Raw genomic sequence first — 26,774 nt, 5'->3', positions numbered from 1 at the left:
ACACATATTTACAGAGCAATATTGTATGATAATGAGGTTGGCCTATCTCACCACAAGACATCAAGTAGGCCCAGGACGGAGTTATCTCTCAGTAGAGGGGCCAGAAAAAGGAGCAAATGGTCATGCATGAGTGGGTGTTGGGGATCTTTGGCCATGGCCAGCTAAGACAATACAGATCCAAACACAGGCATCCACACATGTAAATTGACTGCAAAAGGCATTCTTTAGAAATGCATAAGGTTTGGGCAAAAGACGGGCCTTACAGACTCATAGTGCTGCCGCTGTCCTATTGCGTGCAGAGGGAATTTAAAAGACAACTGATTATCCCGCCCCTCGGACTGAGCACTGCGAACGGTGAGTGCCCAGACCCTACATTTTAATGTGGGTCTGGCTCGTCAGGCTAATTGCAAATAGTTTACTTCATCCCATTGTGTTTGTATACTTTTAATGGCTTGTAATTATGTCAGCAATAGCCTGGTGTAACAACCTCAAAATGAAAGCCAAAATTGATCTTACACCAACACCCTGTTCATTGAAAATATTTGAAAAACTAGATGTACCGCATAGCGGTACAAAATATGACCGCCGCTCAGTCCTGTACATCTGTTCCGCGAACATAAATCACACTAATCAATTTGTATCCATCGTCTACTCCATCCCCCACTCTTGAAACTTTTGTGTATGCTTGTTTGGCATGCCTATGTGTGTGTGTGTGCGGGCTGCACAGCAAGTAGCCTACTGGTGCTGCAAAGGTGAATAGATTTGTAGCACTAGCCAAAAAATGTGTAGCATTGTTATAAAACCTTTACAATCTCTAAATAATCACAATAGGGCAGTTCATCACAGTTCATCCATTGCAACTGGACTGATGAAAGGTCATGTACACCTGTAGGCCAGAGTTTCCGCTAGAAAAAAATGGTGCCGAGAGGTTTCGTTTTCCGAAAATTTTGATGATATCCCGACAAACACAGTACGTCCCCCGGACCTAATGCCGACATTCACGACGTCCCCGATTGGTCCCGAACCTCATGTTCTCTAGCGGACGTTCCGGTGACCTTATTGACGTCTGGAGCAAGTTATCGTTTGGTTATTGCGTGACGTCCGGTGCAGGACTTTCTGGGGACGTCACCGTCAGGTCCCTCGGATGACATTTGCATTTGGTCATTTCAAATACCTCCTAAGGACCCGACAATAACGTTATACCGGGGACATGGGGGGGACGTTTGTTTATTCACACATGGCAGCGGAGTTGAGAGCACTCTGGCTACCGCCTGCAGGACGGAGACATCACATCCATGCACGACTTCACGTTACACGTCTGGGGATGACTAAAGTATCTATCTATCTAGTCTCTAGCAGTGGTGGAGGAAGTACTGAAACTCAGTACTTAAGTAAAAGTACAAATACACAGAGAAATATTTACTTTAGTAAAAGTACCACAATGACAACCCTACTTAAGTAAAAGTAAAAAGTACCTGCTTTTAAATGTACTTTAAGTATTAAAAGTAAAAGTATTTGCATAATGATTTATTCTCTTAATATCTATATTCTAAAAGGAAAAATCAGTATGGGCTGTGGCATTTTAATTAAGCTAGTTTTAGGTTATACTCGACTAGATAGTTTTAAGCTAATGCAATTGTGCTTACCATCTGTGGCCCAGTTTACATTCTGACCTATGTAGAATTCTGGGGTATTCTTACTGTATTCTGATGTGTTCATATGTTACATCTGTGTGTAGTATACAACAGGGAGAGGTCCATATTATTGTACATAACTGTGCCTTAGGCCTGTGTACCAGCAGGAAGGTCATACAGGCCGATGTTTAGGAACATCCGAGGAACATCGGTGATAACATGGGCCGAGGGAGACAGCATGTCTGCCTATTCAGGCTAGTATCTCCATCTGGCCAGGGCCGGGTTTTGTACACTGGTTGGCACCTGCCACGTTGGCATGATTGACGTTTGTATGTTTTAGTATAACAGGCTTTGTCTTAGGTTTTGACACGGAGACGGATTGAGGAAGCGACCCGAGGAGCATCTTCTGTCGGAAGGCTCAGCAGCCGCTTCTAATAACAACCACAACTGTTCGACTCTGCACAGTTTTACTGTTTGAGACTTAGCCTGTGTTCTGTTATTCATTGTTGTACCATCTACAATAAATCATCATCTAATCGCCGATCCTGGTCCCGCCGTCAAGCTTTATTGACCATCTTCAATACAGACATTAGAACTAAAACACAACGCAACAACCAGAGAATCCAACACCTACAAGACTGTAATTCTGGTTACTAGGATGATCTGCTGAGTAATATCATTCAGCAAAACACGAGAGCCTGAAGTTTAACAGGGTAGACAGGGGAAACGTCGGGTGGATCGTAATGCCAATTATGCTGATTGAACAGAAAAGTTGCTGAGAAAGGTGTCTTTATGATTAGGTTCAGTTTCACTTGCGCAGAAGCATAGACATTGAATGAGCGCTCACATTACTACCCCCCCCAATTGTAGGCTATGCATCTTTATTTGATCACACACAATTAAGGAATCTTTCCTAATCTGGAAAATGTTACGTTTTTTCCGGCCACCGGTTCATTAATAGTCTAGGCTACCATTCATTTGTGCCGCAAATGACTACAAGCTTATGTTTCTAAGAATGCACGTAGCGCTCCAGAATCTTTGGTAGCAACCCCGCCCCCTGGTAAAACAAACGTGTTTGTCAGAGAGAAAAAAAACTAATCATAACATGTATTGTAAAAAGGAACGATGGTGTTGTAGAAATGTAGCGGAGTAAAAGTACAGATAATTGCTGTAAAATGTAACGAAGTAAAAGTCAAAAGTATGCACTATACATTTTACTTAAGTAAAGTACAAATACGTGGAAAATTTACGTACAGTAACGAAGTATTTGTACTTCGTTACATTCCACCACTGGTCTCTAGCAGTAGCTGCATTAGCCTACCGTAGTCTAAACATATCATACAGTTTATGAAGTTGTGCGTCTATGAGCAAAGTAGAACCATATGTCTACTTTGCTCATAGACGCACAACTTAATAAACTGGGAAAAGGGGTGTTAACGTTAAACCCAAAATGTATGTAATGTAATGTATAACGTTACAAACTAGGGAAGGGATTTTATCAAAATGTTAGCTGATGTGATGCTTGGTGTAACGTTAGCAAAGTCGCTGTTCTTAGCTTCTAGCTTAGCCTACAATGCGCATTTCTTCAGATAACTGTCATTACGTGATGCATGTAACATGCTCTAAATAGGCAGTGGTTTATTTAACGTAGTCACGTACTTATTATCTGTTTTATTTTCAGAAACACACACACGGCCGAATTGGGACTGAACCGACAGACCACGTAGCATTTGTTTAGGGTTGTCTAGCAACAGAAGTGACTACTTAATTTGTAAAGCAAAACGATCTAGCTCTACATTGCAGATGAATTAAGGATAGGCCTACTGCTTGTTCATGACATGTTTAAATGTCATTGTAATTTATTTGACGCGTGCTTGCGTTTAAAAGTGTCACAATAGCTGTCCCCGATGTTACAGCAGCTCCTTGTGGAAACAGCAAAGAGTGTACATACAGTATCCGATGAGATTTCTGACGAGGAGCAAGCTCTCTGCCTCACCAGAGCCTTACTGTTTATTAATAAAACAATGATATAGAATAGAAACATCTGGAATCTATTTATTTCATCTTAAAGTTAGCTACAATGAGCATTCGTAGCCTAGAGAAAACGATACATTTTTCTTTATCTGCAATGTTCCAGGAAGATAGGCTTACATTTATAGGCTGTCCCTGTTTGATCACAGGTCCAAGAAAACGAGTGGATATAACGTCAATGCATTCTAGAATGTACTTTATTTCATGTTGAGTTTTGCTTCCCAGCATGCATTGCGTATTTGCTTCCCAGCATGCATTGCGTATTTTTAGTATTTTTGGCTATTATTAGTTTTTAATATTTTGAAACAATATGGTTTGAACAATTTATCTTAGGCTAGCCTAGGTCTACTCTGATGATGTTTTGAACAATATGCTACGGGATATGCCCATTAAAACGTATTAGTTTATTAAGAAAATGACACCGTAGATGTGAAAGCAGCACATCCTAGCCCGGTATAAATGTCCATGTCTACTCATCATTAGTGTAATGCGTACGTAAATTTAAAAAAAATCCTAGAATGAATGGGCTTCTATGGGAGTTAGCAGAGAGGTGGTCCCTCCAGCCTACGTCGATTCCTCTACTTCCGGGAATTCGCCTGCCCCCTTGGCTGTCGCCGGTTTGAAATGATTTCGTGCTGGTTCATATTATTCAGTGAGGTGCGGTGGTTTATGGGATGAGTAGTTCCTTCGCTCGGAAATGAAAATATGTACACAGTCTTGTACCTTTTTTTGGATTTTCTATTCGTTTTTTCACTCGAAATGATATGTTGTATGCTTATGAGTTATGCCGTAGCTGGTTAGCCTAAGACATGCTGTAAAACTCTGTAGATACAGATTTTTCCAAACGTCAATGGGACAAATGAATGGGAATCTTACATCCGGCACCTAACCGCATTTTGGCTGTGGGCGGGACTGTGCAGCTCTATAGGTCAGACTGAGAAAAACATCTGGTGTAGGTATCAACTTCCAAAAGTTGAAACCAGGGAGAAAGGAGAATAATGCCAGAAGTTATAAGAGAAAGGGGGGCGCTTGTGGTTGAACTTGGTACTTCGTCTCCCTCACCCAACTCATATGGATCTGCGCTGCCAATAAACTGTAATTTCTCAAAACATCGCACATTTTCTTGTGGTCCAAGTCCTGCCCTATATGCCTTTGCATCTTAGACGCATTTTGATGAGCTTTTCTGTTGTTTAGACACGGCTACAATCACGTAAGATATCCAAAGTGCATAATACTCCATTGTACTTCATTCACCGAGTATCGCCAATATGGCCGCGCGTGCTGGGTTACCATGGTTACCGGCCAGAACGTGACGTCTGTGCAAACCCCTAATACCAAATCGCGCTTCATGTTTTTTTCTTTTTTTTTTACCATCGCGGAAATATAAACGTTGCGCGCATAACGTCGCGGTGACCATTACAGGACGTCCTCTCAAAGTCTCGTGGACGTCTTTTAGACCTCCCGAACAGAGGTCCGCGGGACGTAAAGGGAACCCTACACAATGTCGAGGAGGTGACGTTCGCCAGGGGACCTTTAGGGGACGTCGCCAGGACTTTATTTTGTTTACTGGGATGCCGGTCAAATATCCTATTATCGTTTCTTAATTAGTCAAGTTGAGGAAAACTGGAGACAGGCTATGTAGCTTAAAGAATGACATAATCAGGCTGAATAGAATGCAACATGTTCATTAGCCTAACTTATATAAACATGCCTAACAAGATCTAGCCAGTATCTATGTTTTCATTAACAGCAAGAGTGAGTCCGCTTCGTTCATTGTTTTAAAAAGGCTACGTTGTTTGTTACTGCTACCCACGTTATCTTCAGTGGTTCCACTGTTTAACTTGCACAGATCGCGCAAACACAAGAATGAGCGCTCACACCACTAAGGCTATAATTTATTTGATAACAATAAATTAAGAAATGTTTCCTATTCTGGGAAATGTTTAGTTTATTTTTCTTTCGGTCCGCGGTTCAATGATACCGTTTAATTGTGCGCGGACCAGCAATCTCCTCGTCGAGGAGGCCCTAACCCTGCAGATCATAGACATAGAAAGCATAGGCCTACTGTATGCTTTGGGTACAGAACACATGTTGCATGTCTAGTGTACACAGAGAATGACAGTGTCTTGGAGAGGCAGCAACCCCGCAACTCCACTTCCAACGTCGTGATTCCGACAGATACTGTATGCCCGACACTTCTGCTTTTCATCTGGTGGTGGTGGAGTTGACCGGACATCTGAGGCTTCAGGCGTTACCAATTTATCATCATCCATCACGTCTGGCCTCTGAAAAAACTTTTAAGGCTAGTCTGCCTGGGCCTGGCCATGTTTGAACCGCCTCACTCATTTGTTCGTTGTTTAACATGGACGTTTTAAGCGTGCACTTCCTATTTGAAATGTTTCCTAGGCTATTTGAAATGCAGCCATAATGAAAGTGTTATCATGGATACTTCACACACACATGCTTTTTAATCGCATAGACTACAACTACTAAGCTGGAATCAAAGCACTCCGATTCACCTCTCACACCCTAAACACACCGAGGTGAAGTTAGTTTGATATTTGATATTCGGATATTGGACAGATATTCAAATTTGTTTTAATGCGGCCGGTTTCACCCCTTGTTTGCAGACAATGTACAAACAGAGGACCTGTCTACTTGCTTCCAGCCGACCTACTTAGGGACCGTCTATAAAGTACCTTCTGAATTACCTTCATAGTCTTTTTTGTCAATAGCTTTGACATCATGTGACCTAGTGACTCCAAACCAATGCAAAATAGTTATGCTATATGGGACTCATCAGACACACCTCTTTTTATAGTCACTGTATGCACACTGTATTACTATTTTATATGAATATTTTAAAGAAAATACATTATTTCCCATAAGGAATGGTCTCCTTTTTTTCAATACCTCCCAAGTGGGTATGCGCTATATGCGGCGCATGGGGGCGCCAAAGCGATGGTAAAAAAAAAAATATATATATTTGGTATTTTCTATATGTAGCTACTGCTGTCCATTTCTAAATCATTTCAACATTTTCACAATGTTCTATAACATTTTAGAGGACTAACAGGCTAGAGTAGGCGTCCTATCTCATAAGATTCCATCATAGAATTTTGACATAGAAGAGGGAGTGGGGGCGCAGTGAGCGCTGGGCGAGCAGATAGGCCTACAAGTAGTGAGTTGCCGTCTACGGAAAAAGATGGATACAGCAAAAAAAAGCTGTTGACGGCTAAAAATAGAAAAAGAAAGAGGGAAAAGTAGATGGCATGTCAAGGGATGCAACAGCAGTTGAATAAGTGGACGGTGAAAGGCAACAGGTAGGATTTAAAGTGATGACGTCTGTACTTGGAGGCTTGCAAATATGAATGTTAACAGAATAACTAGCGTTTGTTAAGCATAATGCCGATTGAAACACAGCCTATTCCATTCAGATAGCTAGGTGGCTACCATGCTCATACTGCACTTTTAATGGCCAACTGCAAGCAGAAATGTCATGCTAGCAGCAACTCATTACATGTTTCCATATCCTAACAATGAAGGCTCCTTGTAATAACTTACTATTGTGTTGTCAATGTGGTGCAAATAAATCAGCCTTATCCATTGTGAGCAATAGCTGGCAAAAGGACATTATGAGAACCGTTTAGACTCTCTTAAAGTGGCAATGCACCATTTATCAATACTTATCAAGTATAACATCAAGTTAAACATCAAATTGGCAGCATTTCTTTAAAAACATATTCAATAGACACTAATGCACAGTAATAGTGTAAATTATTGGCCTTTTGTTTTGCTTTAGTTGTTTGTGTTTTTTTTTTTTTTTTTTTTTTTTTTTTTTTTTTTTGGGGGGGCCAATATTGTTGTTGCATACCCCTCAAAAATGGGTAGCTGCGCCCCTGGCAAAACTGTATCAGACGTAACGTTGGTAAATCATCCATCGCACAGAATGATTTTTGTAGCACGTGCAACAGGTACAGCCCTGCCCTGGATACGTCTCTCAAAGTGCGCTCTAAAACATTTGGTTTAAATGGAGATGTAGATAATCACGGGCGCGTTAATAAATCTACATTGTGACGAGTTGACACAAATTATTCACTTTGATGAATTTATGTAGTCTAGTCAATTCTCAATCTCAGCCCTAGTCACTTTACTTTGAGCCATGCTCTTCCTTAACATTACTTGAAACACCTTTTAAAATAGAGGATTTTTGAGACTTTTTGTGGTCTTAATGCAACACTGTACAAAGCACTGACAGGGCCACCAAGGACTGTGAGCGAATCAACAGCAGAAAAACCTATTTAGCAAGCAGAAATGTCCCAGCCTGTTTAGGATGCTTCAAAGACAGGTTATCTTTCAGGTAGGCCTATATTTTCCATTACAAAAACCATCACATTAGCAAACGCGTTGTGGCTAACTCACTTAGCTCCTGTAGGCTAGTGTCAGAAAAGAATGAGACAGTCGAAAGATACAATGACAGCGCTGATAGCAATTTGCTTGGTAACCGCATTTATGTTTTTCTACAAATACACTAATAGCCTAATCAAATTGGCCTCCATCACTCAACCAATGCTAACGGTAGGCCTAACATTATTTTACCTAGGTCGTAGGCTATTGATAGGCCTATAGCCTACGTAACTTGTATAAGATTAATGTACCTGCAGTCAAAACCAAGCATGTCTGATAAACATTCTCAGATTTATTTCGGCTTCAAGAAGAAATGTGAATTACATTTCATGTGAAAATCAAAACTACAGTGTTGTCCTTGTAGGAAGCATCTATTGTCTTTCCAACCCACTTTAGATTAACTTCCAACAAAATTATGTCTCACTGCAACTATGCGCCATCTGGTGGACAAACGACTACGTAACGCCAATCCTGGAAATGCAGCCAAATAATAATGATGAATATTTGAATATTTGGTTTTCCTTTAATCCTACTGAATTTGTAATTATGTATCGGCCGTTCTAATTGCCGATACCGATAGTATGTGCGTGCCTGTGTGTGTGTGCGTGTGTATATGTGTGCACCACCATCTACAGGCCAATCTACAGGCCCCCCCCCCCATGGATGAAATTCTACGAAACTTGGCATACCCCCAGAGAATGTCAGGTTAATCATACACATAACATTTGGTGCAGTTCTAAACATCTTAACTGAAGAGAGAGGTGATTAAAGCAGAATGATATTGCATTTTCATTTTTTACCGGGGGTGTGCAAATCACAAATGAGTGATTATGGGCTAGGTTGATGTGGGCCCTTGAGACCAACATACCATAAAAATTATTCATCCTTGGTGCCACGGTTCAGGTAGTTATTTAGGAAAAACTGCATTTTTTGGGGTTCGGGGGCCCAGCGCGGGGGGGGAGTGGCCCCCGGGGACCAAACGAAATTTTTTCGTAAAAGTCTAGTGGGGCTACATACCCACCAAATTTCATGTGCCCTGATGTTTCGGTGTCCCGGGGATCGTTGACCAAAAATTCAGGAAGTAGATGACGGGGGAAAAAAAGAAAAAGAAAAAAAAAAAAACTTTGACAATCCCTATATGACCACTTCGCTAGCGGCGGTCATAATAAGTATTTATGTATTTAATAAGTACTTTATGTAAAGTATTTTACAGAATATTTATGATAGGCTACATATTTTCAAGTGTTCGCTATGTGACTACATGTGGTTAATATGTCAAAATATAAAGTTTTTTTGGTCTTCATTTATTATATTGTATATGAAAGATAACTCTTTGACTCAGCAGGATGCACCCCTGTCCACTTGTTGAGTTGAGACTTGATGTGAGATTTCAGATTTCATTGTAGACTCCAGTGATATCTGGATTAATGAGACATTACAGGGTTTGTGTGGCAATGGGCGTGCTACCATCATACACCTATTTTTTTTCGTTCACTTGCAATACTTTTGACTTTAGAGAATGCAAAAGTAAGGAATGCAAAGTTATTGCGAAGGCAGAGGTGGAAAAAGTACGAAAATATTGTACTCAAGTAAAAGTACCAATACCTTGATGAAATATTACTCAAGTACAGTGGTGGACAGTAACGAAGTAGATGTAATTCGTTCCTGTACTAAAGTAACATATAGATGTATCTGTACTTTACTCAAGTATTTATATTTGGTGATACTTTATAATTTGACTCCACTACATTTCTAAGTGAAAAATCGTACTTTTTACTCCGTTCCATTTATTAAAACCTCTCGTTCCATTTTACCAAAGCGAATCGTAATGAGAGGTCAAACACTCTCTGGTCACAGCCAGTGCACAATCACAAACCAATCAGGGCTCAGCGCGCAATTTGCTCTGAAGTCCTTTCGATTTCGGTTTGTTTGATGAGACATTGTGTGCGGGAGAGCTAGGTTGAAATCATTACAACGCAAAGCATTTTGCAGGATGATGCTCATGCTCACTTAATGCTACAACAACTAGATGTACCGCATAGCGGTACAAAATATGACCGCCGCTCAGTCCTGTACATCCGTTCCGCGAAAATAAATCACACTTCAATTTGTCTCCATATTTTACTCCATCCCCCACTCTTGAAACTTTTGTGTATGCTTGTTTGGCATGCCTGAGTGTGTGTGTGCGGCTGCACAGAAAGTACCCTACTGGTGCTGAAAAGGTGAATAGATTGTAGAATAGCCAAAGAAGATGTAGAATTGTTATAAAACCTTTAAAATCTCTAAACAATCACAAGTAGGGCAGTTCATCACAGTTCATCCATTGCAACTGGATTGATGAAAGGTCACTTACACCTGTAGGCTACATTGTATTTGGGAAAAGCAAAAGGTATCAGCATAATGTTATTTATTTTTTTTTTTTATTTTTTTTTTTTAATGTATTTTTAAACAAAAACATCTCTGTCAGTTCCATGCCGTTTTCAACAGCTATCAAAAACAAAGGTCATTTTTGGATGGATGGATTTTTTGTGAATGTTTCTTCTTCTACATAAGATTTTAGTCATCTTTAGTTCATGTAATACTTTATTGTCAATGCACAAATTAAGTAACAGTAGTCTGAAACGTTATTGTTAATGCACAAATTAAGTAACAGTAGCCTAGTCTGAAACGAAATGCTGTTTTACATCTAACCAGTGGTGCAAATAACTGACATGTCCAAATGGGCCTTGATGAAATGCGTTGCTAGACTGTTCATACACATTTTAACGGGCCAAAGTTGAAGAGCTTTTGTCCGTTATTGTTAGTGCAAATATAGGCTGATTCATGTTCCCTTGCATTGTTTAACTGAGGTCCATGGCTAGTCTGGCTTTCATCAGACCAAGCTCAATCTTTTAAGAAATCAAAAAATAAATAGCGGGCAGATCAGGCTGGGTTCACCCAGCCTAGTCCATAGGCACCCGATATTGTTTAATTTTCCGATTGAGATATACACGCTCTGGCTATTCTAAATGCAAAAATGCATCAGAGAGTTATGACAAAACGGTAACTAACAAACTAGATCCTAATAGAAAGCTGTTAGCTTCCCTAAGCTACAGGTAGGATTATAAGGTAGGCCTATTTACAACATAAATTGTCAATAGGCTATGCTGGCGACACAAATAAAATCTCCTTTGGAAACCAATGGCTTACGCCTTACAGTATCAAGCGGACTTAAACTGTCATATCGTGGCGAAAAGTTGTAATAACATTCACGCAGCTCCATGAGTCAAGGAAAGCGCGAATGAAGTAGCCACTTCTAAATGGGACCCACTACACAGTAGCTTAAGGTGTTTTGCTAAAGCAGCCATAATGAAATGAAGGTGTCATTGTTTGGATACTTCACACACACGTGCTTTTTAATTTCACAGACTACAACTACCAAGCTGTAATCAAAGCACATCGATTCCCCTCTCACACCCTGCACGCACTTAAAACAAAATAAACAGGCGTCTCAGTCTCACGCATGTATAGGCAAAACTGTATCAGACCGGTGTAACGTTGGTAAATCTTCCATTGCACAGAATGATTTTGTAGCACGTGCAATAAATGACAGTCGAAAGATACAAACAGTGCTGCTATACATTTGCTTGGTATAACCGCATTTATAGTTTTCTACAAATGCAATAAATCAAATGCCTCCATCACTCAACCAACGCTAACGGTAACATTACCTAGGTCCTTATTGATATTACAAGATTAACGTACCTGCAGTAAAAACCAAGCATGTCCGATAAACATCCTCAGATTTATTTCGGCTTCAAGAAGAAATGGGAATTACACTTCATGTGAACATCTAACATCTATCCTTATTAGATGTTCGCTGCGGTAAATTACAGTCCTTGTATGAAGCGTCCATTGTTTTTTTCCAACCCACTTTTAACTTTTAACAAAATTACGTCTCACTGCAACGATGCGCCATCTAGTGGACAAACGACTACTTCTCGCCAATACTGAAAATGCAGCCATGATGATGATGATGATGAATATTTATTTTGGCTTTCTTTTAATCCTACTGATTTTCATTTTTTACCGGGGGGGGGGGGGCGGCAAATCACAAATGAGTGATTATGAGCCAGGTTGATGTGGGCCCTTGAGACCAACATACCATAAAAGATTCACAGATAACTGTGTCTGCCCTACCCTCCTTTCGGGGGGTCCAGTCCAGCGGGGGGGCTGCAGATGAAAACGAAAAATGACGGTTCCATGCTATCCATGTGGGGGTACATGCCCACCAAGTTTTGTGTACCCCGGTCTTTCAGTGTCCCGGGAATCCTTGTTGGTGTACGTCACTAAATGTACACATAAATTATTTTATTGTAAGGCCCCCCATGAACGAAAGTACACAAAACTTGGCATGCATTCAGAGGGTGTCATAATGATCCTACACTTTTAATTTCGTGCAGTTTTGACCTTGTCAGCCAGAGATATTGAGATGAAAACACCTAATTTTTTGCTTTTTAATTCTTAACTAGGTGGCGCTATACATGAAATAAGTGGTAATGGGATGGGTTGACATGCCCCCTTAAGACCAACATACAAAAAAAAGGTGGACCTCCTAGGCCCTACGGTTCTCGAGATATTCACAGAAAACTGTCTCCGGCCACCTACAGGCCAGTTGGTGTATAGTAACATAAATTAATTTATTGTGTGGCCCCCCATGAACGGAATTCCACAAAACTTGGCGTGCATACAGAGGGTGTCATAATGATCCTACACTTCCAATTTCGTGCAGTTTTGACTATGTTAGGTCACAGATACCTTCAATTACACCACCTCATTTTTACTTTTTTGTGTTTAACTAGGTGGCGCTATACATGAAATTAGTGGTTATGGAATGGGTTGACATGGCCCCTTGAGATCAACATACAAAAAAAAAATGGTCCTCCTAAACCCTACGGTTTTCGAGATATTCACAGAAAACTGTGTCTGCCCTACCCTCCTTTCGGGGGTCCAATTCAGCGGGGGGGCTACAGATCAAAACGAAAAACGATGGTTCCATGCTATCCATGTGGGGTTACATGTCCACCAAGTTTCGTGTACCCCGGTCTTTCAGTGTCCCGGGAATCATTGACGGAAATTTGGGCATGCGAAAAAGAAAAAAAAAAAAAAATTCTGACTAAACCTATATGACCGCCGCTTCGCTGCGCGGCGGTCATAATAATGACAAAACTGTTGGAAGAAACGTCCGACACTGACTTGCCTGAACACCCGTGGCCTTATTTAGGCGAACTTTTTGAAGTGGTGGAAAGGAAGAAGGATTCGTTTTACTTCAAGTGTCTTCTCTGCCTGCCGAAGAACAATATTATATCCTCGTTCAAGAATTCTCCCTCGAATTTAAAGAAACACGTCGAGGTAAGTGATTTTCATTCTGGTAGGTTTGATGACTAGCAACCGAATTATTTTAAATTTAACCTACATTGTCTGCATTGTGTGTTTGGCTAAATTAGTTGAGCAGCTACGCTAGCATAGCTGGCCCTTCCTAGCGTTCCGTGGTCAATTCTTGGACTGCTGTCAAGCAAAGTGGCCTTTTTCGTTCAAAAGAATGTTTAAGTTCGTTGTCTTTGGCGAAGTAGCCTGCCTTCATTTCTCAGCAGAAAACGGTTAAAAATGGTAGCCCAATTGGCTTTTGAAGACAAATTGGGTGAAGTTTATGTTTTGTTTTCGTTTTGGCAAGTAACAGTTAGCCATAAGCGGGATAATGAGGCAAGTTGAATGCATTTTGACTTGCTTTAAATGCATGGTAATGGCGCATAAGGAATTGGCTGTTGGAAGTTGCTAGGCTATTAAAAGAAATCCCCTAATTTCGAGTTCACCTTTTAAAGATCACAATTGATTAATATACATATATATAAACATACAGTGTAGCCTAGATCTAGGAAATGCAAAAATTTGTATTTTATTTATTAGTGGGAGTAGCCTACTGTATGTGGACATGTTGTTAATGGTTGGATTTTTTATGTTTTTTTTTCAGAGAAAGCATGCAAGTGTTGTGGATAGGTATGACGCTTTGACTGCCCCACGCAAAAGAAAAGCAAAGAACCAAGACGCTCCTTCAACTTTAAAACAGTTAAAGTTAGGTGAGACAAAGGGAGTTTCTCAAAGAAATGTGGATCATGCTGTTTTGAATTTTGTAATTCAGAGTCTCCAGCCCTTTAGTGTGGTAGAGCAGCCATCATTTCAAGATCTCTTGCAAGATCTTCAGCCCAATGCCTCTCTGATGTCCAGGACCACCTTGCGACGCAAGATAGATGAGGCTGCAATTGTGATGAAGAGGAACATCAAAGAAGCTATGGACAAGGTTGATTTTATTGCTACGACAACAGATTGTTGGAGTGCAAGGCGGAGGGGTTTTCTTGGAGTTACTGCCCACTGGGTTGATCCCAATAGCCTAGAGAGGTGTTCAGTGGCGCTAGCATGCAAGCAGCTCAAAGGTGCACACACTTTTGACGTCTTGGCTAATTCGTTAAATGAGATACACTCAGAATTTGGCATACAGAACAAGATAACCCGAACTACTACGGACAACGGGTCCAATTTCTTAAAGGCATTCCGAATGTACGGAGAACAAGATGAAAACAACAATTCTCCTTCAGATGAGTCTGAAGATGGTGATGAGATGGGTGATGAGGACCAGGAGTGTGATGGGGTTGAAGTGGATTTTGTTGAAGTCACATCTATCTTAAATGAAGATGATGGTTTGCAATTCCAACTCCCTAAGCATCATCGATGCGCCTGTCACTTATTGAATCTTGTCTCCACAGTGGATGCGGCCAAAGCAAACTCAAACGATGCGTTCAAAAGGTTGTCTAGATCAGCTTTTTCAAAATGCTATGGACTATGGAACAAATGTGGGAGATCTTCTACTGCTGCAGAGCTTATAGAGAATGTGTGCAAAATTCAGCTTATCCGTCCCAACGCACCAAGGTGGAATTCTTTGTTTCTTGCTGTCGAGAGAATCCTACGAATTGTTAAAGATCAGGGAGAAGGAGCTCTAAGAACTGTATTCACTTCACTCAAGTTGCCCATGTAAGTATTGTTTTTGGAGTTTTTAAATTCATGTATTGCTTTAGACAGCTGATCAATATCACGGTACGATAAGTTATTGTTTTATCACCGAGCCCTATTCCAGAGGCCTATAAATGTCACTTTGTAAATCTCCCCTCCCCCCACTCACACACACATGCAGAATTAACCGTATGACCACATTAATTGATAAATTGCTGTTGTATGAATCTGCTAGGCTGAGTCCAGTCGAGATCGCCTTTTTGGAGGAGTATGCCAAAACCATGGGACCACTCGCCAAGGCCCTCAACATTCTGCAATCCGAAGCAGACGTTCAGATGGGATGGCTCCTACCTACTTTGACGCTCCTCATCACTAAGCTTCACAAAATCCGCACTAGTTGCAGATATTGCAAACCATTGGTGGATGCTGTCCAAGAGGGCCTGCAGCGACGCTTTGAAGACATGCTTCTGGAACCAGAATTTATTGCTGCTGCTATCCTTGTCCCAAAGTTTAAAACATCGTGGACCTCTGAAGAAAACGTCATAAAACTAGGTAAGACTACATTAGTGATCCAGTTTTGTGTCAGAAAAGTATTTAAAGTTAGATTCACAGAAACAAAATAACCAAAACACTTTAAAAAGTTTACAAGCTCAAATGGGTATACATTACATTTCTAGCACCTTCAAAATTCTGTCATTCTGATTTAACATGGAGGAATGCATGATTACAGTGACTTGATTTTTAGCATTTATTTAAATGTCCATTTCAGGCCTGGACTACATTAAGGACCATCTGGAGGAAGACCCTTCACATCAATCGCCAGCTAATGGCTCCAGTGCATCAGATGATGAGGACTTCTTTGCAAGCATGAAGACATCTGATGGTCAGGAAAATATTAAACAATTAGAAGGCTACCTTGCCTCAAAGGTAGACCACAAGGATATATTGAAGTCGTACCCTGTAGTGTGTAAGTTATCTCTTAAACTTAACACCACTTTACCAGCTTCAGCCGCTTGTGAGCGCCTATTTAGCACAGCTGGGCTGATTTTTAGTCCACGGCGGGCAAGGCTGGATGCAAAAAATTTTGAGAACCAGCTCCTCCTGAAGCGAAATAAGAAATATTTCAGCTTTAGTAAATAATGAACAGCTCTGCCATTTTAGGCTCGCTGTTTTAGCATGCCTTTTGTGATTCAGGGTAGGTCAGGTTAACTGGTTTGTTGTGACTTTGTTGTTGTGTACCAGAGTATCCTACTCTATAATCTTCTAAACAAATTGGTATAACATAATGCTTCACTGGTTCATGTAATGGTAGTTTTTATTCCCACTTCTGATATCTGGCAGAGTATTTTGTTTTGACTTCCTATGTTTGTACCAGAGTATCACTATACATACTTTTTACAGTCTTCTGTGCAGACTGATATGCTCTGTAAGTTTGTGGAATTTATGCAAAAACTAGTTCCTATAATGACATTTTTTTTCACGTTTGATCAAAGGTTTTATTTTGACTTTTGTCTGTTTTTGTACCTAGGGTGGTGTAGGGAATATCATTACTATCACTAGTCTTCAGCACCAAGTAGTATAACACCACATTCTCTGATTTCGTGGAACTAGCTCCTGTAATGGTATTTAGAAGTTTAAGGGTAACACATTTCAGACATACAGATGTGATATAGGAAAGGGGCTTATGTTTTATGCAACATTTTTGTAATTAAATGTGCAACTAAGTTACAAATAAATGTAAAATTAAATAATTGTTCTCTAGTGCTGTTATTTCATAACCACTTGGTCTTACCTAATGGCAATAACCTTTAACCTTTAAAATTATAAAAAGCCATTAGAACCATAATTCATTGAGGTACTTTTAATACTTAAGTATATATTAAGGCAAATACTTTTATACTTCTACTCAAGTAGAAATTCCAAGAGCATACTTCCACTTTTACTTGAGTAATATTTGACACAAGGTATCTATACTTTCACTTAAGTACATAGTTAGTGTACTTCGTCCACCACTGCTCAAGTACTAGTTAAAATACCGATCTGAAAATGTACTCAAGTAAAAGTAAAAAGTAGTTAATTTAAAATGTACTTTAAGTAAAAGTTACTTAGTTACTTTTTTTTTTGGGGGGGGGGGGGGGGGGGGGCGGGGGCTACCATAACAACCAGTTTTACCAAAGACTTTCTAATGAGGAGATACAGCACTCAAAAAAAAATCCTCCATAGTAATGCATGGGGTTAGTTTGTAACGCCAATATGGCAGTTGTCTACACATCATATGTCTACACATATCACAACCCTTCCGCGGCAAAACGTCGACATGTGAATACATTGAGCGAATCATGTGGTGTGTTGTAAAATACATTGAGCCAATCATGTGGTGTGCTGTGAAGACATCGTGCCAATCATCTGTTGTGATCTCGCTGCTGGAGCAAGATTGGTGTCGTGAAGCCTTACGCACACGCATTTCTGCTGAAATAGATGCACGATAAGTGCTCAAAAAGTGTTGCAATATGGCCGCCGAGTGGAGGTACTTGCCTGAAAAAGGACGTTGAGAAATGGAGATCTATATGAAAAATCACCGGAGTTCTCCTTTAAGTTTGAGCAGTAGTTGATTTTCAAAGTTAGTTGCACTCATCCTTGGGTCGCTTTGCAGTGAACGGTAATCCAGCACAACTGAAAAGCCCCTCACAGGCAGCTGAGGCAGGCAGGCCAATATTGAGTTGCAGAGAGTTTTTTTATATTTGGAAACGAGCAGAAGGTTCAACAGATTAAAGGGCGTCGTACTGGGGGGGAAAGTGGGAAGTATAGGGCCCCAATGGAGGAGAGGGCCCGTGAAAAGTGGAATACAGGGGGCACAACATTTTCACCAGGCATTAGTAATAACTCAGGTAATCCACACATAAAAAATCCAAACAACTCCATAAGTAGAGTCATGTAATGAAGTGGAATAACACAGGGGAGAAGTATTAAACACGCTAAGAAAAAGCACTAAGGCAAGGAAAGGGAAGGAACGAGCTGGAATCTGTATAGAGAGTAGTTTTACTTTCTATCTGTGCAAATTAATATAAGCTTGGTTAGTAGCTTACATATTGATGGGCTATAAAAAGGTTTTTCATTACCAAGGTGTCACACAAGAAACATTTCATGATGGATAAAAGCAAAAAGCTCTCCCAAGACCTTTGCAACCTTATTGTTGCAAAACATATCAATGAAACTGGTTACAGATGCATTTCAAAACATCAGAATCTTCCAGTAAGCAGCATGGGAGCCATTATCTGCAAGTGGAAGAAACATCACTGCATCATCAACCGGCCATGCACAAGATCTCCTCGTAATATTTCTGACCAGGGAGTCAGAAGGATAGTCAATTCCAAGAGCCAAGGACCACTCGGAGAAAGCTCCAGAAAGACTTGAAGGCAGCCAATTCAATTAAATAGTTCTGGAAGTAACTAAAGATCAGGATTCACAAGAGGGACCCCTGGAATCTGTTTAGAACAATGGGCCAAAATCAGACCTGATACTGCGACCAATAAGTTTTGTCATACAGGAAATGTCTTGAAGCTGTCTTTACAAACAAAGGCTTTTCCACAAAGTATTGAAGAAATGTCAGTAGGCACGTTCAATACTTTTTTCCTGTGTCATTCCACTTTAATACACAAAACTCTTATGTTTGGATTTTTTATATGTGTGTTAATATAATGTCTGGTGAAAATTTCGAATAGACTCACTGGAAGTTTAGGCTAATTACTGGGGGGAAAAAATAAGCGTTCAATACTTATTTCCACCATATATTTATTTTACCTGAATATTTTAACTTCCAAATTCAAAATGAATGTCAGACGAAATTTAAAGTTTGACTGACTGGATTTTGTATACAAAACATAGTGAAAACTGTGTAAGGTCACTCTCACTCTCCCTTGCTAAAGAGCTAAATGGTTTAGTCCGCCTGCACGATTCATAAGGTAGTCTATCTTTTGTTTATTTAGTTGAGCATCGCTAGTAGTGGACCGCTAATTGTTTTGCTGCTGGTGCAATGTCTTTCTCCAAGAAAGCCAAGTCAGGTTACTAAAAACAAAGGCCAAAACGGGGAAAAAGAGAGACATCAAAATGAGGGGAAACAATTGCTAATAAACTTCTTTCCATAGAAAGGTGAGCACAAACGTCAAAACACGAAATTCCATGGTGTTTGCTTAAATATCTCCGCAATCATTAGTGCTAAAACGAACTGAGACAACCGATTGGAATAGCGGAAAATACACTTTCATAAGTTAGGCTAATCTGATGCATTTCGTGATCCAGTCTCCATCACTTTCAGAAAGACTGCATGGCGCCAGCTTGATTCATGTCCTGTTGTAGGCTACATGTATGCTGATCATTATCACTAGGCTAGTGGTTTAGGGCGCGATTTTTTTCTCTCCCTTTCCGATTTTTTTCTCTCCCTTTCCGTTTTAGTTAGTCTTTTTTTTACTCAAGTAACGGGATTTTTGATGTAGCGAAGTGCAATACTTCACTCAAAATGTAATCAAGTAAAATTTAAAATACCGATTTTATAAACTACTTCAAAAATACAAAATACACAGAAAAACTACTCAATACAGTAACGTGAGTAAATGTATTTCGTTACTTTCCACCTCTGTGCGAAGGAAGGCTAAAGTATTTAGAAATAACAAAAGTAGCTCTGCAAGCACCGCAGTCATCACTTTTCCTCTTCTTAGCCCCTTCCCTTCCTACAAACAACATGGTGGTTTCAGTTCTTCTTTGCTAAATCCATAATACAAACAGTAGCCAGTGCTGTTTGCTTTTGTCTATGTGTGGGATAAATTTTATATGTCTCTCATTGAATGTTTAGTATACTGTACCTTACATACATGTAGTGAAATCTAATTGTCATCTCCTTACTCTGACCCTTGTGTTTTCGGAAACTCCTATGTTAGAATGTTTAGTTAAATTAACCCTTGTGTCAGCGAATTGTGGGTAACCCTCAGGATGGGGGGTCATAAACATTTCTTATCTTTGTCAAAACACCAGATGGTTAAGTGGGGTTGTAAACATTTCTTATCTCTGTTAAAATACCAGATGGTTAAGTGATTAATGGAGGGTGACAACTTGTGATTTTTCATGGGTGTGGGGTAAGGTATAAGAGTTGGCTTCACCCACAGATGTGTGGGCTTATTACTTTGACATTTCATGTGGGTAACATGCTCCCGGCGTCGTGAATAAAGCTGCAGTCTCACACCAGTTGTCTTGGATTAATTTTGACCACATATGAACAAACATTTGTTTATGAGGGACTAAAATATGTGGTCTGTGATTCTAATCCAATACACTTTTTGTAAAATTCTCCTAATGGTACTGTAATTGCTGCTTCTCTTAACTGCCTTTTTCCACCTGCAGTAAACCGGCTCTGATCTGGTTCTGATCAGAACCAGAAGAACCTGTTATCTGGTTGGACATTGTTCTCAGTGTGTGAGTAGGAGTGGGCTATATTTAGAATACACTCAACGAATCATGCCTATATATGACTTTATTGCTACTGTAACACTCAGTTGTCAATGTTTTTAAATCGTTACATTTCTTGTTGCTGTGCCTTTATTTTTACGAAATCTTGGCAGATATATGCAGTAACCGTTTTAGAATGTTGTGTGAATCACGTTTTAGTGATGTGTGTGCTTGTGTATTTGAGAAGAGAGTTGTGTTGTATCAGGCCTTACCATACGAGGACCCTTCCACCTGCTTAGATAATCACGTTTTAGTGATGTGTGTGCTTGTGTATTTGGGAAGAGAGTTGTGTTGTATCAGGCCTTACCATACGAGGACCCTTCCACCTGCTTAGATAGTAGAGAGCGTATCGTTGGCATGGGAATCAGTGCAAACAACGTGAGGCACCGTGCTGGGGTGGGAGAAAGACAGACAGGGAGACAGAGAAAGACAGACAGGGAGACAAGGGTTTCATGAAAAACTATTTATTTGTCAGCTTTGTTTACCCACAATTATCCTCTTCTGAAATGTATCTATATGAAACACAACACTCATGATTCCAGTCATTTTTATCATAATTTTATCAAAAAGTGCATTCATGATACAAAACCCTTCCTTCCTCTGAAGCTACACCTCTCCCTCTCTTCTACCTTCAAACAGCATAACTAACCCCTATGTTATATACCTCTGGCTTAACTCTGAATACATGCTCAAATTCACACATAATATTTTCTTCAATACTAAATAACAGTGTATTTCGTTACTCTTGTAGGCTACCAGACCAGAAGATTACTGAGAGGGTGTGGGTAGCAACCTTGCTCAAAGGCTGGCTGTTTGAAAGATAAATCCTAAACTGAGCATGAAGCTTTAGGCTGGGTTCAACATAAGCAATAGCCCGCTAACCCAGGAAAAGTACAAGAACACCATTGGGCCACAGTTTTTCCCACCAGTCACCCATGCGTCAGCTTAGCTGACCTGTTATGCTACCTGGTTGAAACTAAGCATGTGAGACTACTAAAATAAAGAGGGTGCTCATTACAATGTAACAGTTTTGTGTAAAAGTGAGCGACTAGGGCAATATAGGCCTATACAAGGTGTCAGCACAAATCTGACGTACTGGCCTGAAGGTGGGGTACTGTGTTGGACCATGATTATGTAGCAGATAGATAGATACTTTATTGATCCCCAAGGGGAAATTCAAGGTCTCAGTAGCATACAAACATCACACACAACATGCACTTACATAGCGATTCCATTCCAGCAGTGTGAGCCATGCCACTGTCAGATTGATTCTAAGATACATTTTAGCAGTGCACCCACCAGCTTCACCCCCCCCTGAGGTTCCTCCTTGCACATTTACAGCTCTAGCTCATAAACACTGTTCACACAGTATCAACTAATAGGGGTTGTTTGTTTCACTTCCCTATGTGGGTCTGTACTGAAGATAACAGCTAAATTGTTATCTATCAAGCCCTGATCTTGTGTTGTTCATGCAGTTCTGGTTCCATCTGCCGACTGCTTCCAGCTCCCAGCTGGTGTGTTGACACAATATGATATAAGTTAAATTCATGATATGCTAACCATCTTGAGAAATGGGATAAAACATGCCCAGCAGTTATAACTGCTATCAGGTTTACTCATACACTTTTAATTGTAAATATTATAAAGTATTGATACTTATTGATGAAGTATTGAGGATAACAACACTTAGGGCCTACTGCATGAATGCTACTAGCCTAGGTGGGTATTGTTTTAATTTGACACAGTTGTGATAAATAGATAAAAGCATTTGAATGTACAACCTGACCTTTTAATTTGACATCACCTTATCCAATCCTCTCCAAACTCTCAAACTCTAACAGGCCAACCAGATATTTTGCTCAACTAGTCATCTCAATAAATAGTTTAATAATTGAGACTAATGGAGGAACTGGACTCGAACCTACAACCTAACAGATCATGGGCCACTCCTCTGCCTCCGGAGTCACCACCCATTGCCAACATAGGCCTACTTCTAGCCCACCTTTCATGTTCATGAATAAATTCCTCAGTAAACTATAGGTGCAATGGTTTTTATAGGCCTACTGCAAGTACTTGTAGGTTTTCTTGGACTTCACATCCTACTTTTGAAATAATGACCTACTACTAGGTTTCCATTCAGGTATTGTTATTTTTTATACTTTAAGCATTCTTTTAACTGTCCTTCAAAGTATTCTTTCGAAGTTCATAAACACTGCCAGTGGGCTACACATACAAAAATGCACAACACTTACCTGAATAACTTTTGAATAAAGAAAATGTTTTCTTTAAAATACTCATCCAAATATTGGATGAATACTTGATTCCAAAACATAACGACTTAAGTAGTCGTACAAACAGTACACTTCATACACTTTTTTTTGTTAAGGGTATGTCCGTGAAACTTACCCAAATAGAACATATACGTCGAGGTCACGAAGGCCATGAAGTAAATCCCGGAACAGAACGACACCATCCCGATCATAATCAAGGACGCATCGCTAAAGCATCTGGAAAACAATTTCACTCCCAAAAAACTTGTAATGAAGATCACAAATCCTGCAGCGTTGCCGTACCCTATCTGCTTTGCGTCCCAGTTAAGCGGCTCTTTCATTACATACGACACCAAGATTTCCATGCCTCCCCCGACCGCAACGTCATATAAGATCGCTCCAGCAAACAGGAGCGCAATGTTAGTGGTGTTTCTATAACTTCGTTCCAATATGCCTACACTTTCACGGCGCTGGCTGGTTCCACCTGAGCAAGCAATCTGAAGCACGAATGTTGAATATAAAAGGCAGAAGACATAAAGCGCCACACTTAGTCCAACCAAAATGACACCACTTTTTAGCTTGACCGTGTACAGCTGGAAAAGATGACCGGACGCCAGACTCCCGACGAGCCCCGCTAAACCATAGACTAGCTCCATTCGCATTATGCGCGGGGACCTTTCCTCCTCAGACGTGCTTAGGGATACCAGAGCCATCACACCAGCCCAGTACGAGGAGAAACCGCCACACAAGCCGTGAACCACCGCTCCCCCATACATAACTTCAAGAGGCCAGTTGAACACGATTACGAAAACAAGAAACATCCTGGCGATGAAGTAACCGATCAAAGGAACAACTATGGGTAACTTTCTGTACCCCCTGTCTCCACATTTGGCTAAAATAATAGCAGGTATAATTGGAACGAATTTTCCCACCATAGTGTAAATCATGTAGAAGTTTGAAATAGCCTTCTGTTGACTGCCAGTGTCGGTGAAATTCGGATTATTTTCGTATCGTTCTTTGACAACCGACTGCAGACCGGTGTCGTAAAATGAACTGGCCACCTGTGCGCACAACACAACAGGTTCAATGTACATCCTGACATTATAATTTAAGACTGCCATCTTCACCAGATATAAACCCAAACAAAAAAACGGAATTCTATTCACGAGAGCTTTGTTAACTTCCAGCAACCGTCCCTTTAAACCTTCCTATCCGACATTGTTTTTCTTCTGGTGTAATTATTCTGGCGACAACTTCTGCCAGGTGTAGCATAGAGCTTCAAGTCATCAAGTCCTAGCTATCCGAATACAATTTGCACACCCTTTGGTCTACGGCATTATGTTTCCGTGTCTGAAAAGAGAAGAGCGTGAGACCAGAACCAGACAGCCAGAGTGTGTTGATGGCGTCATCCAGGCATGGGGAAGTTGGTTTAAAATGAAAGGACTGCAACGTGGCTGAAGCACTCTAGCCTATACATAGGCTAACACTCGTAGAGTGACAGGTGTCCTCTTTTCTCCGGGCATCAAGTAGGGAATGTAGTGGAGGCTAAACGCAAGTAAACGCAGTTTACCCACCTTTGAAATTTCAGAAATAGAGTTTATCCAGCTCTTATTTATCTACCTATCAAGCCAGTTTATTCACCAATTGCAACTTTTAACATTTAAAAATCACACTGTATTATCCACATTCACAATATGTACACTCATCAACACTCTAGGAACCATTCGACTTGTATTGTTATTAACATTGGACAATAACCAATCCACCATCATCAAACATGTTCTGAATGCAATTTTAAAGTATCCGATACCGCGTGGCGCAGTCCACCTTATCATGACCACAGAAGAGACCTTAAAAAAAAATGCGTCGGGCTTGAATTCCAAAAGGCACTAAAGGTCACTAGACTCTAGACCAGGTCTCCATCACGGTGGCCGCGGGCACAAGGTAGCCCGCCGGACGCCTGAGGTGCCCACAGCGCACCTTCTCAAAACAGCCAAGTCCAGATCACACTCTAAAACAGAGGTCACCAAATGACGGACCGCGGTCCGAGTCCGGACCCTGACGTGATCCTATCCGGACCCAGGCCATAATATTTTAGATTTTCACGGAAGATTTTAAAGCTGCGCTAAATGTTTTGTAGGTTAGGATAACAGCTTCAGGAACCATCATCTCGCTTGGTGCTACGCAGCCAGTGAAATCTGTGCATTCTGACAAAGTCAAGTCAGTGAGTAAAGTTACTATGGTAAAGAGACTCACTGATAGCCTGACAGGGAAAACGAGCGAGGAGAGGAGACGTGACGAGAAACAATCGGATGGATATGTAATTTAGCGATTAGTAGTTATTTTCAAATCATGGATTGTTCAAAGGGGAGAAAGCTAGACAGCGATAACAGAGCTTTATATAAAGATCAGGGCAATTACCACGCAAAACTGTCACGTCCATAACGTCAACTAAATAGGCCTACGATGGCATTGTGTTGGCGTTATGGGTGTGACAGTTTTGCGCGGAATTGCCCTGGACCGACTCTTATAGGCTACATATTCTGATAGGCGATTGTTAAAAGCGCCAATTTGAAGCACCTACAGTAGCGCCAATTTGAACCCAGGCCTACCCATTCAACAGTGAACTGAGACCACAGAATATTTACGATTTAATTAAGAGGGCAATATGATTGATCCACCACAATTTGCTTTGATAGATATTTAATTGTAGACCAGAATCATTTTAAGAATATATGTAGCCATGTATCTGACATTAACTTGATATTGGTGATAGGCCTACCCTATAACCTTACAAATTGTAGCTGATTTAAATTTTAGTCTTTGCCTCCGAATCCGTTTCCCATTTAATCTTTAAACAACTATTTCTGAACTGTGAGACTCAGCAAATATGCTTTGTTGTTGTGAACTTATTGCAGTATCATCATAACTATTCCACCTGTATGTGCATGGTTAAAATTCTGGTAAAAATAAAACTATTCCCCCCCCCCCAATCTGCACCAGATTGATGCATTTTAAACCTTAAAATACTTTAAACTTGTGCCCCACAGTGCAGTGCAGTTCTAGGTGACGCCCCTGCTGGCCACTATTGCGTAGGCCAATAGCCTATTGAGGCAGTCAGTGTTGTGCCTGAACACGTTCATGATAGGATTACCAGGTTGGCACTAATCAAAGTCTAAGTCAATGTGGTCCACGTAAGTTGTGATGACCAATGCCATCTCCCGTCAACCTGTAAGGATACTTAAACCCTAACTACTGGTATTTTCTTGTCTAGTGATGGTAATTTTGATACCACAGATGAATGAATACCCAGTCAGACCAATGGAAATATCAGGAACAGTCTTATTTACAATGATGCATTAAGGGAAAGACAGCCTGACGTCACCTAAAGATCCATTGGCTGCTCTAACTAGACAAGGAAGTAATTAGGGTTCAAGTATCCTTCCAGGCTGATGGGAGATGGCGTTGGTCATCCCACATGGACTATACTGAATCAGACTCTGATTCGTGGCAACCTGGCAATCCGGAGCAGATAGCTACTGATCCAGCCATGCAGAACAGTGAAACACTGCAAAGTCATAACATTCCCGTGTGACGGTCATTGTCACACACAGATATACACAGTGACAGTATCATACAGAGTCATTACGTAGAATCAGGGGCGTCACTAGACCTTATTCACTGGGGCACGTGCCTTAGTAAAAGTCTCCAGTGCCCCAGTAAAATTCTAGCGCTGCTCTCGCTGGAAACGGCATTCATGAACGCATCTCCGTGCCTGCTTTAGTCATGACTCGAGCCTGTCACTTACCAGCCAATACAAATAAAAAAGGAAAAAAAGAAAGGGGCCATAATAGCCAATCAGGAAATAGCACCTCTGTAGCTGGGTAAG

The 26,774-nt window shown here is 40.6% G+C and overlaps 2 protein-coding genes across 2 annotated transcripts in view; one reads left to right on the top strand and one right to left on the bottom strand.

Annotated features, from left to right (window-relative positions):
- LOC121680007 (thymic stromal cotransporter homolog) overlaps window positions 1-24,294 on the bottom strand; it is a 31,262-nt gene extending 6,968 nt beyond the window's left edge. Inside the window, exons 1-2 of the mRNA XM_042059149.1 lie at window positions 23,022-24,294; window positions 20,923-21,006 (exon numbers count right to left, since the gene is read on the bottom strand). Coding sequence (XP_041915083.1) covers window positions 20,923-21,006; window positions 23,022-24,006 — 1,069 coding nt within the window. The 5' untranslated portion in view covers window positions 24,007-24,294. The remainder of the gene's footprint in view (window positions 1-20,922; window positions 21,007-23,021) is intronic.
- Window positions 15,291-16,256, top strand: LOC121680013. The gene is made up of 2 exons (XM_042059158.1): window positions 15,291-15,668; window positions 15,886-16,256. Exons 1-2 carry the CDS (start codon window positions 15,308-15,310, stop codon window positions 16,254-16,256), a joined length of 732 nt encoding a protein of 243 aa, XP_041915092.1. The 5' UTR covers window positions 15,291-15,307.
- Window positions 24,295-26,774: the final 2,480 nt, after the last annotated feature.

This window comes from Alosa sapidissima, chromosome 13 (genome assembly GCF_018492685.1).
Source record: "Alosa sapidissima isolate fAloSap1 chromosome 13, fAloSap1.pri, whole genome shotgun sequence".
Classification (NCBI taxonomy): domain Eukaryota; kingdom Metazoa; phylum Chordata; class Actinopteri; order Clupeiformes; family Clupeidae; genus Alosa; species Alosa sapidissima.
This window is presented reverse-complemented; position numbering and strand designations above follow the sequence as displayed.